At 37.6% G+C, this 13,697-nt stretch overlaps 1 protein-coding gene across 4 annotated transcripts in view; it reads right to left on the reverse strand.

Moving 5' to 3' along the window:
* GCS1 (glucosidase 1) overlaps positions 1–13,380 on the reverse strand; it is a 233,206-nt gene extending 219,826 nt beyond the window's left edge. For all 4 annotated transcript variants that reach the window (XM_089819056.1, XM_089819057.1, XM_089819058.1 and 1 more), the window contains exons 1-4: positions 12,742–13,380; positions 12,516–12,657; positions 10,705–10,814; positions 7,648–7,819 (exon numbers count right to left, since the gene is read on the reverse strand). In XM_089819056.1, the coding sequence (XP_089675182.1) occupies positions 7,648–7,819; positions 10,705–10,814; positions 12,516–12,657; positions 12,742–13,082 (765 nt within the window). In that variant the 5' untranslated portion in view covers positions 13,083–13,380. The remainder of the gene's footprint in view (positions 1–7,647; positions 7,820–10,704; positions 10,815–12,515; positions 12,658–12,741) is intronic.
* Between the last annotated feature and the right edge of the window lie 317 nt (positions 13,381–13,697).

Genomic DNA, 13,697 nt, shown 5'->3' on the forward strand with positions numbered 1-13,697 from the left:
TCCTTTATCCTTCTGAAAGGATTTAGCAGCAACGGCTTTCTCTGTGGAGGTAGAGTTGGAACTGCTACCAAACTATTGTTTCCACCAATCTTGCTGAAGCGGAAGTGTGCAGAGATCTATGAATTTCATATCAACGCCAGTAAAAGTGATGTTGAGAGTCTCGATAAAATGCTCATAGGACTTGGGCAATGTTTTGAGGGTTATGACCACAATGTCCTCTTCCTTCATCTTGCGTCCAATGTCAAGCAACTGATCACGGATTTCCTAAATCCTATTCAAGTGTTCTTGGAGCAATTTCCGCTCATCCATGACAATAGAAAAAAAAGTGTTCTTCAAAAAGAAGGCTTTACTTTTGTCTAACGTCTCATGAAGTTTCTTCAGATGCTCCCATATCTCAGCAGTTGTTTTATTAGATGGAATCTGAGGGAGTTGATCATTAGCTACAGATAATTTGAGAAGCATCGCCGCCTCCCGATTATTTGGATCCCATGTATCCTAAGCAGTACCAGTTGTAGTCAAAGGCTATGTAACACCCAGAACAATCTGATCAGTATTCCAATATTCGAAGATTGCTAGTATCTGTTGCTTCCATGTGTTATAATTCCGACCATTGAATTTTGAATTGCCCTCGAGCAGAATATTTGTCAGAGATGTCACAGCACGTTTTTCAGTAAAAAAGTGTGAAAATTTGAGAGAAGGCATGTACTTCGAGGCAAAAAGACGAAAAACCCAAAAAGATTGAAGGGATACCCAAAAGAGAGCTCGAAAAACTCGAAAAGAATATGTTGTCGATTTTCAGATCTACTAGCTCAAATATTGAGGCGCAAAAATCAAGGCACCCAGAAAAATTTGCCACAGTCTAGTTGAGCTCTCGAAAAACCCACCAAGAATTTGTAATCAAAAAAAAAATTGAGCCCAAAAATTAGGGTTTTCAAACAAAACCGTAATCGGCGCCCATGGAAGGAAATAGATGTAGAAAAATGGCGATTCCTAGTAAACAAGCGTCTGGTTTTTTTTTTCAAAAATGGTCGTGTATGGACTAACGTTGCTGGAGAGAGGAGAATCGACACCAAAAAATGGTGTAATAGGCGCGAGCTTTGGAGAAATGATTGCAGAAAAAAACATCTGCAAAAACGGTGTTGGATCTTGCAAAAAACAGCTCCTGTTAACACCCAATGACCAGACTATAAATCGCATCTGAAATCACTGTAAATTGCACCAAAAACACTTAAAATCACACACAAAAATCACTGGAAATCGCATCCAGAAAAAATGCAGAAATAGGGCAGAAATTGCGTCCAGGAGAAACACGAAAATACAAAAAAAATTGGCCCTAAACCCAGCTTGCAGTTTTTCATCACTGTCAAATCTCTTAGAAGGGAAACCCTAGTCGGATTGTAGAGAGTTCTAGAAATAATTTTGACAGAAATTATAATTTTTTCAAAAAAATTTAAAGTATTTGCTCTTATACCATATTACGAAGTAATTGGTAAAATACTTGCTTAATATTAATAAAGACCAAGAGGTCAATATATACAAAAGAATAAAACGATGTTTCTTTAGGAAACGATCGTAAAGAATAGAAACTTTCTATCCTAGCTGATAGAAAACAAACAGTTATCTACAGCCTAACTAAATACTACAGACATTCTAATATTTATAATAGATTACAAATAGATAACCATTAACTACTAATAGAAGCTATCAATTATCGTAATATAGACACCATTGTTTCCCATCCTTCATTACTGTTATAACTGTTGCTTGAAGGTGATGAAAGGAGCTGCAAGGAGGTTTTTCAATCTGCACATTAAATATTGTTTGGGTGGCCAATATTGAAGGGTAGCGTGGGGAGTTTTGCTACCGCAGCTTTCCATACTTAGAGCTGAGATTTGTTTCTGCCAAGCAGCGTTTGCATAGGGCTACTACAACAACGTCGGCATGGAGTTTGGTGAGGTTTGGCTGCAATATATATTGGATGCCAACATTAATTCAAGTTCCTTATTTAAATTGCTTATGCACGAGTATTGTTTGTAATAATTTGCAAGTGATATAATTGCAAATCAATAGATTTAACCTGGCACTGTTAGTAGTTCTTTTCTTGGCTATTTGTTTCAGCATTCATATATATTTAAAAATATCAAAAAAACATAGAAATTGCAAAAACCCAAAAAAAATCGCAAAGCATTGAAGTTTATTCTGCAGTCAGGCTTTTGCTAATTTGGTGCTGTGGAATACCAAATTGGCCTTCAATCCACTGCAATTTTATTCAAGGGGTTTTACTGTTTTGGAAGCCATTGTTTCCTATCCTTCATTACTATTATAACTGTTGCTTGAAGGTGATAGAAGGAGCTGCAAGAAGACGTTTCAATGCACATCAGATATTGCTTGGGCGGCCAATATTGAAGGGTAGCGTGGGGAGTTTTTCTACAGTGGCATTACATACTTAGAGCTGCAATTTGTTTCTGCAACGCAGCATTTGCATAGGACTTCCACAACAAGGTTGTCATGGAATTTGGTGAGGTTTGGCTGCAATATAAATTGGACGCCAATACAGGTTCCTATTTAAATTGCTTATGTATAAGTATTGTTTGAAATAATTTGCAAGCGCTATAATTGCAAATCAATAGATTTAACCTGGCATCGTTAGTAGTTCTTTTCCTGGCTATTTGTTTTAGCATTCATATATATTAAAAAATACAAAGAAACATATAAATTGCAAAAACCGAAAAAAATTGCAAAGCACTCAAAAAACAAAAAAGCACATTCTTCAGCATCACTATAGTGTGAGCCAGCAAGGCTCTTACGTTATCCATTCTTTGAGTGTATATTATAGTTGCACTATGGACTTGCATTGTTGCTATTCCAACTACTTATTCTATATATTAGCTGAAATATTTAAAATCCCCCTGTTTCATTCCAAGACAAATATTCCGATAGACTATAATTTATAAACAAGAGTTAACTGAAAAGGCACGTCTCATTTTGTTTCGACTAAAACTACAGGCATGTTCTAATGGACTGTTCGGCAGGTTGTTGATTAAAGAATTTACCTGCTATCTTCATCCAATCTGTTTTGCATAAAAAAAAATTCATGAAGAGGTCAAAGATTGTTTGGTCACTTGTTTAAGCATTGGGCCCTTGTTTACCAGTCCAACGTCATTCTGTTAATGTCCCAGTTTTAGGAGTTTCCTAGTCAACAACCGCAGAAAGTGCTGAATTTTTGACAGAATTATAGCCTATTATTCCTAGTCTAGATCTTCATAAAGCACTTTTTCTTACTCTTCTAATGGACTGCTGCTGCAAGTGTCCTGGTCTCCCTTTCTGACAATGGTGCATGACTGTCATGAAATGAACCCTCTCAACCATTTGTCAACACAAAGTTGATGAAACTCATGATTGGCACTGTAACATACAAGTTTATTCACCATGGCATTATCATGATTTTTCACGACCTCAAGGCTACCCTGTAGAAATGCTTTCCATCTCAAATCAGAACTTTGCGTCCTGTCATTCACCAGACTATCAAAAGATTGCTGTCTAAGCCATGAATGACAGTGTTTAGGATTTTTTGTGTTTAAGCTCTTCATAGAGCTTGTGCTTCTTTGGTATCTGTGCCTCTTTCCCTGTTATGCCTTGACTGCTATATTTATCTTCTTAAAGGACAATCACATAAAAGCTCTTTGTCTAAGACTCGAGTAATATATGTTGTCTATGATGACAGAAATCGCATGTATCTGAAGCTTCTTCATCTTTTGTATTACTGTTAAATATCACTTTGCTATGTCTTCTCTGGGATTTATTTTTACAAGTTAATCCTCCTCCTGTATCTCATCACCGGCAAGCTCAGAAGCCTTTGTCTCTGTCATAATGCCTCCTCGTTGAAAATTGTGCCTATTATTTTGAAGGCTAGCTAATTCCTTATCACTATCACATGCTGTACCAAACTTGTTTGAAATCATTATGCAAAAATCCTCTGTTCTTTCCTAACAGGAAATATTCTTCTATCCTTATTCTAGTGTAAAAAGTCACTGTCTATTGTCAACCATTCTTTTTTATCTCCACCGTAAAAGGTGATCTCATTGGTTGTCACTTGTGCTATGTAAACTATTTTATATTGCTTAAGCATCATCCCTTATTAACTTCAAACTTGAGATACCATAAGAGACAAAAAAATTAGTTGCAGTTAGTAGTGATAAGTCTTTGCCCCCATGGGGTAACAAGTTTAATGCATATGATAACACTATAAAATGTAAACGAATACCCAATGATTTTATACTAATTCATCTACTGTTTACGATGTTGACAGCAATATGACATAACAATAACAACAACTCCAATGATGACATCCTATTCCGTCCAAGACAAGTACATAGGGAATGTGAGGCGAACCGTCACAACCCGTAACTGCTTACCCCTCAGTTACACTAACAACATTAACAATATTAACATGTATTTTTATTTACCGACAACATCATCCTCCCCAAAAAAAAAAGTCCTCTCTAATGACATACAATAAAATGGGAATCATGACCGCCAAACTAAACAAGACAAGAAATTTGAGACTAAGGAGGCAGAGAATGTGTCCCTAAAGATGTAGGTTCCAATGGTGGTGTGAGTGACAATTGGTAAGCGTACAACGTGTACACTTGTTGCGTCCTCTATTGTAGACCATGATCAGCTACCAGCTTCCACTCCATGGTGGTCTTCACCCTCTTTGCCACTTCTAAGAGTTTCTTATCTTTCGCATTCATGGTCTCCATAGAATAGCCTAGACGGGACTCCACCATAGCCTTGTCTCCATGGACCTCCTCCAACTGAGCTACTAATGTGTCCCTCTCGGCCTATCTTGCCTCCAAATGAGTTATCAAGGTCGTCCTCTCTACTACCCATGTCTCCTGCTCACGAACCATATCCGTTTTGAGTTGGACCAACTCTCCATGTACCACCTCCTACCAAGTAGCCAACTCCTCCTGCGCTGACACAACAGCCACTCATACAGCCTCATGTGCAGAGGAAATGCGCTCTGTCCACCGAAGAGTATAAAAACCTCCTCGAGAAGCCTGCTCAATCTCACTAATCAGAGCATCCAGCCCACTCTCTCTTGGAGAGCCCAATCCTCCAACATAATCAGGATCTCCATAGTCAGCCATCTGTGAGACTCAAGAGTCGAAACACGCTATAAATGGCAACCTCCACGTACAAAAGCCAACAACCACTCTAACTCCTAGACAACTCCCTCCTAAGCCTATGATTGAGCAGAGGCCACAACCCTCATGGCTCCTATGACCATATCCTCCAGATGCTAACTCCAAGCCACTATCACCAAGCTCCCTCGGAGGCTCCAATATATGTTTGTCTTCAAGAACTTATGTCAACTATCCAACGGGAAAAGTATCTCTCTAAAACAAATGCTCCTACTCCAACTCTATCAAAGTGTCTCTCTTCAACGAATGCTTCTGCCCCAAATCTATCTCCAATATAGGTGATTTCTCACCATCGAGATCCACTATCTCATGATGAGAAGGTAATGCTCGTCATGGAGAGGTAATGATTGTCTCAACCAAGAATTCGCTAGCATTGTCTCTGCCTCTGACATAGCACTCCTCGATATCTATGTCCCTCACAACGGTTCACCAATTGGCTCTACTCTCTCATGCTCTGTCTTATCTATCTCCATTTGTGGCTTTGTTGCCTCTCTTATAGGCATCTCAGCACTCATCAACTCCTCGACCATGGACTCTACTCTAGCCTCCACTATCTCATCTATTGTTGGAGGTCATACTATGAACTCCACCGATTCTCTCATAGGTGGTGCAACTCCCTATGGTACACCTACACATGGTGTACTCTTTGTTGACCAAATGCATCAAGAGTAGTCCCCATAGTTATAGATGGTGTCAAGGAGGTTGTGTTTGAGAGGAGCAGCAGGGCACACATAACCAGGACTTCCCTACCACCCAAAGGAGTGGGTATGTCTATTCATGCCACCACCGTCGAATCCATTGTCTCCCTCTCAGTCGTCAAACTACCTCCAATGTCTACCAACGTCTCATTAGTATCCTCCTAGCCATTGTCCACATCACCCTTTGACTCAGACACTACCTAGCGTCTTCTCTTGTGACTCATTACAACACTAGTTGTGTTGAAATGTCGCAAATAGAAAATGGGTGGCTCCCCTGGTGCTAGGTTTCCTTGTGGCTCTATTTTCAACTTCTTATTTTGTATTTGCATACAAGTGGCCTCTAGAAAAAAAGTTAAAAATCCAATGGCATAGTGAGGCATATAGAATGTCCTGTGTTGAAGAGTCAAACTCATAAATCCGCTCCGCCAATAAAGATGCCCAATCATGCACTATACCATTTCTAATACCATTCATCAACAAAATCTGCGCAAGGGCAATGTCAGAGACTCAAATCATACCGATGCCACGAAGTTTTTCTTGATACCACTGATCTTGGAGGTTGTACTAGCAATAGAATTCATCTTTGCTGGTGTCAAATTCTATGAAACTAGCTTTATCCATTTTCCCTTATCCTCCCAAGACATTTTCTTTGCCTTAGTCTCGATCTTTGTTTCTTTCCAGCCAGAAATCCCAAACACTCCTGAAATCAGTCGTTGTGTAACTGATGGTGATGTTTGTGTTGAGATACTAGAACTCGCTCTAGCTATGTTTGTCGAATGTGTCTATCATCATTCTCAGGGCCTCCTCATAAAGAAAATTTGGTAGGGGTTTTTACACTAGTGAGATGGATGTATTGGCAAAAGTGCATGATACAAGATCTTATGAGCCAATTTTCAGATTGGCGTGGTCAATTATCAGCATACACCAAAGGTTCAGACGCTGTCACATGTTCCTTCAGAGTTTGCATTGTTAAGTGCAGCTGATTGCATAGGTTGATATCAATGGGATTGTTCTTCTGGCTAGGAGCCTTGGAGCATTGATGAGCAACCAGCTGATGGGGTCTGGATGAAAAATGTTTATCTTGTCTTAAGGATTCATAGCAGTACTCTTAAACAGAAAGTGTATGAAGAATATGATGCATGATCAATGGAGCGCCCCATAGGATGTTGCAGAAGGGCAGTGTCAGTAACAAAAGTTATATCATAGCAGCACAACACAGTGGCAGAATAGTGATTTTGAGATTGATAAGGGATACTGGTATTTGAGATGCAAGTGTTGATTGCCTGAGGGCTAGCAATCTCTGAAAAGGGAGGACTGTAATGTCCCCAATTTTGATGATGTGACAGTAATTAAATTGTTGAAACATAATAACAATGTTATCTTTCATTTAGGATAGTCCCCATAGGTCTCCTAGGATCTAGATCATCATATCATGCGTATAGGTGGACTGCACAACTCCGAATGCTGGACTATAACTAATAATGTAATGTTCTTCGTATTCTGGTTTGCATGTTCATATCATTTAATCGTACTTCCAAATCTCCCTAGAGTGAGTATCTTTGCAAATAGTAAGCAAGGACAATATGAGTGAATATCACAAGTAATGAAGGTGTAGATGAATGTGTGAATATTAAATATGCATCAAACATAAAAAGGTTCTCTATACTAAATATTAAAAATAAAAAAGCCCATCTAAACTAAACATCTTATTTAAACTATATATTTTAATACAAAAAACTTACCATCCCTTTACCATGTAGTTCCCAGCCACCAACATCTTCACGATGCCCAGAGACAAGGGGGCTGTTGATACCAGATATTGAGCCTCTTTTACCTAACTTTACACTGTTTCCTCCTTCATCAGCTATGTAAAAGAAAAGATGGACATTTTTCAATGAATTTTCATTCGGATACCTGTCCAAAAGTGCAATTTATCAAAAGGGAAACATAAAAGACATCATTATATGATACATCTTTTAAAGAAATACTATTAACTATTTGTGTTTTACAACAAACTCAACATTCAGCCCTATAGTTATTTTCCTAGTTCTTAATAATTGAAATGATGATCAGGTATTTTCCCTAGTTCTTAGTTATTTTTCCCTTTCCTAAGGGATCAGCCCTAACCTCTTTAAGTGATGATCTTTTCTATAGCTAATATTTATATTCATTTCTTATAAGAACAATATGTATGTATAGGCTAGGTCATCTAGGGTTGGCCTAGAAGACATCATTAAGTCTTTGGGCTTCCCTGGTATTGACTTCAATGGGTGCTCGCCTTCCCTCGTCATGCCTAGATGCTGTACCATAGGAGTCAGGACATTGTTGTGGGGTCGCATAGCTCAATAAGCCTAAACCCAAGAGAGGATTACATACCCCTCTTGTCTTGGGGATCAACCCAACCCTCTTGCCTACCTAGTCCTTCCTTTGAACTATGATGAAGTGAATCAACAATTTATTATTAGTTTTGACTTTTTATTAAGATAATAATTATAAAATTTGTCAAACTTATTTATATTAATAATTCACATATCTATTTTATATTGACATGTTTATTCAAATAATATATAGATGAAAAGTTAGCTTAATCAATATGCGTACCTACTTCTTGATCCTTTACCTTATTTTAATAATCAAATTTTGTTCATATTTGTGAATATCTTTACCCTACAATATGGCAAGATCAGGCTCTGATACAATTGTATTGTCCCCATTATATTATTTGTCTTGGTTTCCTATTATAACCATGTATTGGTTAATTTCCAAGAATAGATGTATTGCACATGGTCTTAAAAGATTGTTTTTGTCCACCCATATAATTGAAAGGTCGCGCCTTTTCATCATGTTCATGAGGAGTTGTGTGCCTTCATAATTGCCCCTCTTTCCAAAAGTCACAACACTTCATAACTGTTGTCCTTTTGAAAAGTCACAACTCTTCAAAATTAAAACCCTTCCAAAAAGTCACAACTCTTCATAATCATAAAACTTTGAAAAAGTCATAACACTTAATAATTACAACTTTTTAAAGAATCACAACCATTTAGTATTACAACATGTTTGAAGAGTTGTGTCCTTTCACCATTGGTGCCTTTCTAAAAACTCACATCCTTATTTTCTTTACATTACTTTCCTCTTCCATTAATCCTTCCTTAACTCTTATCTTCTTCTCTTCCTTTTTTTTTTAACTCCCCTTCCTTTTATATCTTATTTTGAAGGAGTTGTGTCTATTTATTACATATCTCTTGATTTTCATTAGATTTAATTAACTTATATGTTATTTAATATTATATTATTTATTTACTTATTTACTTTCTAAAATATTCTCTCTTGTAGTCAATTTTATTTATTTATTCATCCATTATAGTTATATTTCTATTTAATTTTATTAATTTTTAAATCTTATTTTATTAATAATAGATTATATTGTTATTTGTTTTTACAAATTATAGTAATATTATATTACTATTTTTTTTTTTTTTTTTTTTTTTAATATTATTTGTAATATATGATTTTATTATCATTATTTGTTTAATAATATTCTATTATTTAATTATTATTAGAATTCTATCTTAAAATAGGGACATGAAAAGGTTGCCACACAACCACTCAAAAACCTTAAACGGCATACATATGGCATGAACAAATGAATCACTGAAGATGACAGTTCCACAAATGAAGACCCATACCATTCCATCGTCTTCAGCAATCAAGACCCAAAGATATGAATTTACGGCAAAACAAAAACAAAAATGCCGAAGCAAACTGCTGAGCCTCATGAATGAAATACGGTAATGGAGAAGAAGTTTATACAGAAGCTTCATATCAATAACCGTAAGCTGGTAGTAAATAGATATGCAGAGCTGAAAACAATAACAGAGGTGCATGATATGCAGCAGGCCTCCAGAGATGAACAAAGTCGCACACACAAGCCTCAGAACTTATGAAGTAATCAATCAGGTAAGGAGGGAAATTTCCTGCGGCTACAAACTTCAACACTCTGTCTCAGAACTAGCACTTCTTTCTAGGATTAAAAGACATTGTAGAAAAAGCTAAACTTACGTTCATAGCACAAATCATAATACTCTTGGAGACTTATGACTTGAGCAAACACTCATATGTCCAGCGGAAAGCTAGATACTATTCTGTAAATTCATCCAATAAAACCATATTACAGTTCTCTTTCTATCTTTATTTTTTAAGCATATAGATCTTTTATAGGATGATCAAGTTAATTGGAAAAATTGAAATCATTCAGAATTTGAATTTCTATTTCTGCCTCTTCTATTCAATCTCCAAAAAATATTAAGGCCTACAGTTTCTAATCTAAATCTTGTAACAGTGATGAGACACTTGCAGTTGACAGCTAAGCATAGCAGGAGATGATTGGGGAGAGATACCAAGAAGTCTCGAACCCCCTAACCCCACAGACACAAGTTAACGACTAGTTTCCCACTCTTTTCTCCTTGTCTCCACACAAAGGAAAACAAAAAACAGTAATGTTGGTAATGCATGAGAAATTACATAGTATCAACTATTCCACCCTTGATCAGAAAATTCCTATCATAATTTTGGACACAACATTGCTTGTTTTCTGAAATTTGGAGTTTATATTAAATGGTGTTATGAGATATAGGGTTTGCACCCTTAATGTGCTATTTTGATTGTGCCTCCTTCGTAAAATCTTTACATATAAAGAAACAGAAAACACGCTTAAGAGCAGGTGCGCAATGACTATCAATATTCTGCTACACCCTGATGATTTAAAAATATTTAGAAGTTAGCATGCAAAAACTAGTTACCTATCATTTCTGACATCAAATCTAATGGCCCAATCCCCTCCATAGCCACTTCCATTGCCCTGACTCTTCAAAAAGGTTGTCGTCATTGCCATATCTTGGTCTACAATCACCTGCATGTTGGTTATTCAATTTATTTAGAATAAGATCACATCTGGTATGATGAATAAAATGTTCAAGAAATTTCATTAAGACATCATGCTCCTTAATGGATCTAACATACAAAAGGAAATCAATGCAAATTTAAGTATGCATGCCTGCTGGAATAAGAATCATTCCATACAAATAGTCACCAGAAGCTGCTATGAGGTAAGTGAGTTGGGAAATTTGGGTTATGCCTGAGCTTGGTCATTAAGTTGAAACCTGGGGTTACAAAGTTTGAACAATGTATAATGCAAAAAGGAAAGAAAACTAATGGAGGAGGATCTTATTCAGCAAATTGGTGTCTAGCTTGGCAAATTGGTGCCGCATCTGGAATATATGTTCAACCAATGGCTCCACAGCATTGTTAGCATGAAGCAATAATCCTAAGTAGACCTCAGCGTACCCTGCTTCTCTTTAATGTGCCAAAAACATTAAATCAAATAGTTAATTGTTTACCATGGAAACTGGTGATGCAATAAAACTTATTCAATGCTCTATTCCATTCCAGTTATGTATCATTTTATTGTAGATGCAGTAATCCTTCCATTCTATATTTTTATGACTATCTACATTTTGGACTCATTATTCTGATGCAAGAGCATCCTAGGCTTGCTGGCAATCCTGCATGTTGGTGTGTTTGAAACTTGGAGTTGGAGGACTCGGTCAAAGAGTGAAGTGTGACTCGGTCAATACTGAGTTGGTTTAGTTCCTATGTTAACTGAGTGACTCTGTTAATGAAGACATTCGGCGAAGCTTGGGGCACTCGGCAGATACTGAGAGCTCGGTTTGCACTGGGAGCTCGGCAATAGTATTGCCCAAGTCAACTCGTTCAATGAAGGAACTCGGTTATGTCTGGTGGAATGCTGGCACTCGGCATGGTTTTCTCTTACACTCGGTTTGGTCTTGGTTCCTGTGGTGCTCGAGTTGTCAGGAAGCCAACTTTTGGCATTTAATTTATGTATGGGTATTTAAATTGTGTTGCAGCCGACTTGTGGCTTATACAAATATTTAATTTAAGGGTTTATTTTCATTTGTAATGGGCTAGGCTGACTTGTGACTTAGTTGGTATAAGTAGGGGTGTTTTGTGGAGTCTTGAGGTGATGGTAGAGTCATCCAACTTGGAGAAGGGGATGAAGTATAGAAGCAAACGTTGAAGGGCTAGTAGCTGAGGCTTGGTAAATCAGGAGATTGCTCGGTGGGCTTACAAGCACAAGTTGAGATTTCCTTGAGGTTTTCTGCCAGAGTGTGGATCTGAACTAGCTGGGATTAGGATTAGTGAGGAGTTGGATCTTGAGGGATCTTGCAAAACTGTTTTGTAATTGCTTTTTGTAATTGGCCCTAACCCAGAAGGCCTTACAGCCTGGCACATTGCATGTAAACAATTATATTTTATGAACAAAGAGTTGCATTTGGTATCAGATTGTGTATCTTGTGTTGTGTTTCCACTGTGTGGTTATTTGCAGGGATCCAAATTACCTCCAGTAGGGGTACCCTCAGATTCTCGCTTCATCATATTCTTTGGCAGTCCATAATTTTGTTAAATTAAGAATTTGTGGATAAAAGAGCTAATTTTAACTTTAGAAACGAATGGCTCCAACACCAATCAGGGAAACATATTATTATTCTTCCAACTAAAACAGAGAATTGAATTATAATTCAACAGAAAATACCTGGTGGCCATAATTGCGGCCATCATGACGCAGCCAACCATATATTTTAAGCTCATCTGACATTTCACAGGTATGCCGCAAAACATATTGAGAATCCTTCACAGCAAGCCACATTAATCCCGCTATTAAAGACTTCGGTGTCCTGCATTGAATATTATCGAAATTATGATCTGATTCACGTATCTAATCAAGTTCGAGAAAGCGATGTTGTCGAGGTATTTAGCACCTGGCACGGATGCCCAAATAAACTTGTGGACGATATGTGCCCCAATATAGACTCTCGCGGTGTTCCCCTCCAAACTGGGTTAAGTCCGTGATCTTTGGAACTGGCAGGGGTGTGATTATGCTGAGTGACGAATTGCCATCCATTTCCTCGTTATCAATATAATAATAAATGAGAAAGAATATGGTCAGCAGTGCAAGAATGGCAGTAATAAACAGAGCCTTCCATTTAACCTCCACACCAGAGAACAGGCCTTTTCTTCCGTGTTTGCTTCGGGTAATTTTCTGTCTGGCATGATCGTCCCTGCCCTTGCCAATGGCGCTGCCCTTGTTTCTGCTCCTCATTGCAGTTTATGAAATGTCCCCGTTGGAGGTCTACTCAGAGTTTAAAAACTTCCCATGGAAAGGGAAGCGCAGTTCTAACAGCCAATTGAAAGAAAATTACCTGTGCCTACATTCAATAGCTAAACGTTGTTTTTTTCAGTTTTTTTTTTTAAGTGTAGGAATTTAACCCAGGTAAGTTTTTTTTCCCAGAAAACTATCAGCCTGGCTACTTTCTTTGCCTGATTGTTTCCGTGGTGTGCAGCTGGCAGGGATGGCGAAGTGCATATTTCGTTAGGGTTTACATGAATTTTTTATGTGGGAAGTGATATGATATGATATGATAGATTTTAATGACGTCCACGAGACTAAAGTAGTCTATGGGACCCATGCAATCGCCCTCCCGAGTCAGGAGCCAAACTAGTCAGTTGCAAAGTTTTGGTTAACTTGTTTCTTCTTCTCTGAATTTTGATAATCAACTCCGCTGTTCTCTTCACTTGATCTTCCTCAAATAAATAGTTGAAGTCCTTGTTCTGCAGAATTTTTGTATAATCAGATCTGATGTCGTTGTAAGCCAAGCATTCCATGACAAAGTGTTGCTCTGTCTCCACTGTTCCCATATTGCAAAATAAACATGTT

This window comes from Cupressus sempervirens, chromosome 3 (assembly GCF_028749045.1).
Source record: "Cupressus sempervirens isolate cs-2001-9-10 chromosome 3, ASM2874904v1, whole genome shotgun sequence".
NCBI lineage: Eukaryota > Viridiplantae > Streptophyta > Pinopsida > Cupressales > Cupressaceae > Cupressus > Cupressus sempervirens.